Raw genomic sequence first — 6,000 nt, 5'->3', positions numbered from 1 at the left:
TCAAGAAATTATAGTGAATGGATAAAATGAAATAATTCAATTTATATTGTGTCAAATAGGAGCATACCTTCTTTACTCTTTGGTCCAGGTATAAAGAACATTGACTAATCCTATGCTTGGTTACTGATTCTGCTGCTAGGCTGGGAGGATACCGGCTCTCATTTCGGAGCTCCCACGTTCCCCTTACCTGAGGGCTAACATCTACACATCAACACCTAAATGATAGGACCGAATTGGGGATTTTAGTCTGTCACTCTAAAATCTCCAATTCTACGCCAGATAATATTATTTCTCTATTTATTTGCACTAAACTTCCAAGGGCTTTGACCTCCCTGAACCTTGAATGTAATATTCACCTTAGTTGTAAAACTCAACATATTTTAACAAATCAATTAGCCAGATTGAAAGTAAATTAAGATTGAAGTGAAAAGATCATCAAAGTGAAAAGATCATCACAATTTCTTAGACATTTTCATGGCTTCACCAATTCAAATCACCATTTCACAAATCTCGAGACAAGGAAAAAGACAGAGAAAACAACTCATATCTCATAGGGAAAACACAACAAAACTCAGAATTCATATAGAAAATCAAAGGCATACAAACTAGAAAAAGTAAATAATTTATCTCTAATTTCTCCCCAAGAACACTACTCGAAGTTCCTCTGAATCTCTTCCTTTCTTTACAGCACACATAATTCCTCTTTGAAACAGCAAGGAGGAAGAAATCTCTCACTTTCCCTCCACCCTTACAATCTCTCGAAGAATTCCTTAAAAATTACACTCTCTACACTTGGTTACACTTCAATTTTAAGTCTCCCCTCTTCCAGCTTCTTCCAATTTTTGGCAAAAATAGTCTTTTAAAGTTGTGGATGAGCTTTCCCAAGAGTTGTGTAAGCATCCCTTCAAAATTTTGCATTATCCAAAGCTTGAGTAGGCAGAACCACCGAGCTCGCCATCGGTAGAATTCTGGAGAATTTTATCCTGTAGCCTTGGGAAAAAATCGCCGTCGGCGGCATCGAGGGCGTCTCGGCGCCCTTAGTTCAAATCTCCAAATTTTGGTCCTTTTCGCTCCAAATTAGCTCATTTTTGCATCTTTTTGCTTCATTGATCATAATTCATCATTCCTGCAACAAAACATCAAAAATACCTTTCTTTAAAGTGCAATATCATTAAAAACAGTATAAAATAGGTATGAAAATCTCAACATATTTTCCTTTGGTCATCACCCAAGAGGTTCGTAGGTCTTATGTTGTGGGAAATACACGCGTGCAACCATTGAGGCTGTACATATAAATAGTGAAATTATTATGCCTGCTTTTAGTGAAAAAGTGTTGACGAGTATTTTTAAATAAAGACTTAGTGAGGAGGGGGCTTTAATTCTTATTTTAAGGATACATAAAAAGTATAAATTTATAGATTAAATGGGGGACTTACAATTAAGAACCCAATCCAAACCACAAAACCCATAAACATTCTATATAGCTATTAAAGGGAAGAGAATAAGTGCAAAAGGCTCGTGAGATGCTAAGTACCTAAAAATTTGGGATAATTGGCAATATATCAAAGTGGGGATTTAGGGAAGGGTGTTAGCATGGAGGGCAGAGTGAGGTTTTTAAGAGAGGAGTGGTCAAAGAAAGTGTAGGAGGCATCAAAAGAGTGTATATTAAGAATAAAGAGCAGGAGAGGTTGATCTAGAAGGGCAAGGGCAGGGGGAATAACGTCTATAGATGGAGGAAGATAGGTAGGAGAGTGCAAGGGAATTATGACATTTTGATATGGCAATAAAATATGAGATTTTCTACATGAATTGCTATAATTGTGACCATGAGTTCAGAGTGGTGGGATGGGTTCATTGGAGGGTTTGTAGGGCACAAGTATAGCAAATGTAAGGACCCACAACTGGAGCTAGTAATAGGCTTGTACTCATATTATAGTTAGTTGGCTTAACTATTGCCATTTTGAGAGGTTTAGATTTCTTTAGGAAGGGGAGAGTTAATTTGTACTTGGATGCGGACATTAATAAAGGTGAGGTTTGTCTTCTTAGTTGTAAGAGTGTCAAAAGCTCGACAAAGATTAATTTCACTAGTAATTTTTGTAATAATTGAAGGTTTATAATATCAAAGAGGAAGATTTTGGACCTTGAACCTTTCCATCGTGTTTGAAGTTAGGGGATGGTTTTTTTTAAGATGAAGGGTTTACCAAAAGATAATCATTGCTTTCCTTTTAGTGAAAAGGTATGATAAGCAAAAACCTTATTTAAAAGCATGAATTGTAAATTACCTTTTGAGGGCCTAAGCATTTCTTGATGATATTTAGCAAATTCTACAATAGGACTTTTGTTTATCAAGCAAGTATTCAATCAGAGAGAGTTTCCATTATTTGGAGCCTTTATCGAGGTCTTTCTATGAAATTTCACTAACTCTTATGACAATAAACCAAGTTGAGTTCAAAGACTTTAGTAGTTGGGATTAGAGAGGTGAGAGCCTCCTTCTAGCTAAGGTTAGCAAAGATGAAAAGGAAGCATTATTGGATGGTAAGGTGAAGCTTAACTTTGAGGTAACATGAGATATTGGTGGAAAATCTATCATCTTAAGAGATGAAGGTGAAGAAGCCCATAAAAGCGAGGCTAAGGGCTGGTTACGAGGCTACTAGTGAATATATACTTGTGCGAAGAGGAGGATTCCACTTCATTGAATGTGTTTTCCAAGGAAGAGGGGTGGGTGGTAATTTATAGGAACAAGTTTGGAAGACATTCATTCATAGCTGGAGAAGAGGGTGAAGAAGCTAGCTGTAATATTTATGGTTGGATGAAACCTTAGTTTGGGACAAAACCATCATTTATGTAGCATTTTTACTTATTTTATTTTTTATAGATACATTTGTAGATTTATTTCGATAATTTTTTGTTGAAGTTAATATGTGTAATTTAGATGAAGATATGTAGATGAAGATATTTAAATGATTTTTGTCATTCTTTGTGTATCATCGCCCTTAATGCCTAACACTCTTTAATCATTATGATCAATCTTTTTGAACTCCTGATCTTCCATTTTACTAAAAGATTGACTTAACAGACTACCGACTATTGTGTGACTTTCGATGTTCCTCACTTTCATTATTTGATTCCCACCAGCGTATAGTTTATATAAGGATGTCAATAAAGTTATTTGTAAATAGCTTAAGTTTGTCCACTAGCAAGTTTGTATTTGATTCATTCAATTTGAGTTTTTTTTTTCAATGAAGCAAACACCAATAAAAGCTTGTTCAATTATTTCATATTTTGTTATTTATTTATTTATTTCCAATTATTCAAACTCTCCTTCTATTGGTTTGAATTTGACTTATACTTGGCTTGAATTTGAACGAGCTAAACAAAAACATGCTTTTTCATGAATCATGAATGATGTAAAAAATAAGATAAATAGAGACACCAAAACAATGAAATTAGTCTAATGCCAAGACACAACAAGTTTGCCTGAGCTAGGCTCATTTATGCCCCTATGTGTCTATAAGCCACAAATGCTTGAAAACCCTTTTATTAGTCACATAATCTCCTTCACCATCAAGAAAACAACAAGATTGATTTCCTACAGTACATCTTAAGACACTTCTTCAACTACACGAGACATTTTTCATAGTTAATATCTATTACATTATTGTATTATCCATTCACAAGTCATAAGAAAGCACATTCTTTAGTACTTTTGATTAACATTATGGAAATATTATCAACTTTGCAATACTCTAACTTCTTATGATTTGCATAAATCTATTCAAATACATAGATATTATCATACTAAGTTGACTTTTAATTAGGCAAATTAATTAAACGGTTAAATTAGTTCTTATGAATTCAAATACCTTTATTTTTCCTTCAAATTGATCAAATACAACATGCTTACAACATATTAAAAATTACACATATATCATCAAAATTAAAACAATAAAAAAATCAAAATTTCTTATATTTACACTTACTTTGACTAACTCATTTATTGCTAAAGGAAATAAAAAAGGAAGATTTACATGCATAGCACATACTTTCTATGCATTTACATTCTAACACCTAAACTTTAATTATTTACATATAGGTGTATTTCACTTTTTTAAATTAAAATAACAATTTATTTAATGTCATATGCAAATAACTCTTTCGAGCGTTATGAATGAAGTGTGTGAAACCCTCCAATTCCGAAGTTGACTAATAAATTTCTTCTTAATGAGCGCAAAGCGGTTTTCCCTTTTCTCGCCGTTAGACTTCAGGGGGATTTTGGCTGCCGTTGCACGCACTACCTCCGTCTCTCCGTTGAATTCCCATCTCTTTACTTTCATTCCTGCAAATCCAGCGAGAAAAGGGCTTCTGGTGGAATACAGAAGGCAGAGCAGCGAGTAACAAGAGGAAGAGGGAGGAGGCATGGGCCGGAGCAAGTTCATCTTGGGGTTGCTCACTTTGGTCACCATAGGAATGATCATCGGTTAGGTCTTCCGTCTAGTTTAGATTTCTTTCTTCTTTTTGCAAAATTAGATCATAGGTTTTGCAGAGGAGAACGAGAACATGTCATCTAATCCTGCTGTGTAGTCTTTCTTGCAGCGTTGTTGTGTTCTATTAATTAGATTCTTTGAATTTGCTCTGTTTGTGTTTAAATTGATCGGTTTTTTGAAATCCAGAATTCTTCCGCTGTGTAAATGCATTCGGGGTATTATGAATAGAAGTTGTACTGTGATTGTTTGCTTTTTAGTACTGTGTTGGGTGGAGGAGAGTAGTAGATATTAGGGGATGGACTTGATTTGGTAGAGTGGCATGTGTATTGATGCATTTTTGTATGGTTTTCTTGGAATTTTCTGTTGTAATTTGGAACTGGTTGGTGATTAGTGAATGATGCTATGGTTATGATGAATATGTTTATTTATGGTTTTGTTAAGCCCATGCCACCAATTAAGAAATCATGCAATTTGGCTTGTTGTTCTACATTTGTCTTATTTATGTAAGGGGTTAGAGCTCATCATTGTTTCCTATGCTGCTATGCTGTAACTTAGGAAGTTAGACTGAGAGGTGAGGATCAAAATCTGAAACAATGTGATTTATAGGAATGATTTTCAGGTATTTTGTTTTGTAAAGACCTAACTTACCACAGTCTTGGATTATTCGGTTATGCGGGAAATGTGTGAAGTACATTGTATGGCTGACAACCATTCTAAACACACGCATAGCTGTTTGTCCTTATTTGTGAGTGCCATGAAGATGCTATTTTGTACAAAACAACGTATCACAATAACATGTTTACAAAATGAAGCAAAAAAATTGACAAAATGAAGACGCGGACTGCTTTTATATATGCATGGCTTGCAGTCTAACCATAGAATATTATAAGAAGGTTATGTGAGAGTATTAGCATAGTTGAAATTATACACATAAAATGAAGCTGCACTTGAAATGTTATTTTGTTTCGGTGTTGTAAATCGATCTCCTATCTTTTAATATGCAAGAAATGATTACACCAACAAAAATCTTCTGTAATAGAGACTTGAATGTAAAAAATAGTAAGATTATAAAAAATAAGGAATTCATCAAACAAGGTCAGCTATCACATTGAAAATGGTTGGATTTGAATGATGCGAACATCTTCTTTTTGAAAGTTATAGTGAAATAAAGTCATATCATTTCTATGGGACAAAAGGAAAATAGTTTTAAAGCAAGTGCTTGTATGGTTTCACTAGATATTTTGGTTTAGGTGTTATTACTGTTAAACCTAAACATAACCTTATGGGTTTGGGTGATATGTATATTTTATCTATTCATTCTTTCCTTAGGATTTTCATTAGCTTAACCTCAAGTATTTGTGGTAACATTTTATGAATCAGCTTTCATTAAGTATTGTTGAGCACTCTATGAGGTGCTTACTTTATTTGTGCTTTTTTTTTCTGCATAATTCCTGGCATTCTTTTCTTCGGCAATCTTTTTTTTCCTTTTGAATCCATTTATGTTAAATCATGGCTA

The 6,000-nt window shown here is 34.1% G+C and overlaps 1 protein-coding gene across 1 annotated transcript in view; it reads left to right on the top strand.

The window, feature by feature from the left end:
• Positions 1-4,174: 4,174 nt before the first annotated feature.
• Positions 4,175-6,000, top strand: part of LOC110033001 (prolyl 4-hydroxylase 1) — a 38,779-nt gene continuing 36,953 nt past the window's right edge. Inside the window, exon 1 of the mRNA XM_020736821.1 lies at positions 4,175-4,477. Coding sequence (XP_020592480.1) covers positions 4,417-4,477 — 61 coding nt within the window. The 5' untranslated portion in view covers positions 4,175-4,416. The remainder of the gene's footprint in view (positions 4,478-6,000) is intronic.

The sequence above is a fragment of the Phalaenopsis equestris genome, unplaced genomic scaffold (assembly GCF_001263595.1).
Source record: "Phalaenopsis equestris unplaced genomic scaffold, ASM126359v1 Scaffold001079, whole genome shotgun sequence".
NCBI classification, from domain to species: Eukaryota; Viridiplantae; Streptophyta; class Magnoliopsida; order Asparagales; family Orchidaceae; genus Phalaenopsis; species Phalaenopsis equestris.
Note: the sequence above shows the minus strand (reverse complement) of the source record. Positions and strands in the feature narration are given on the sequence as shown.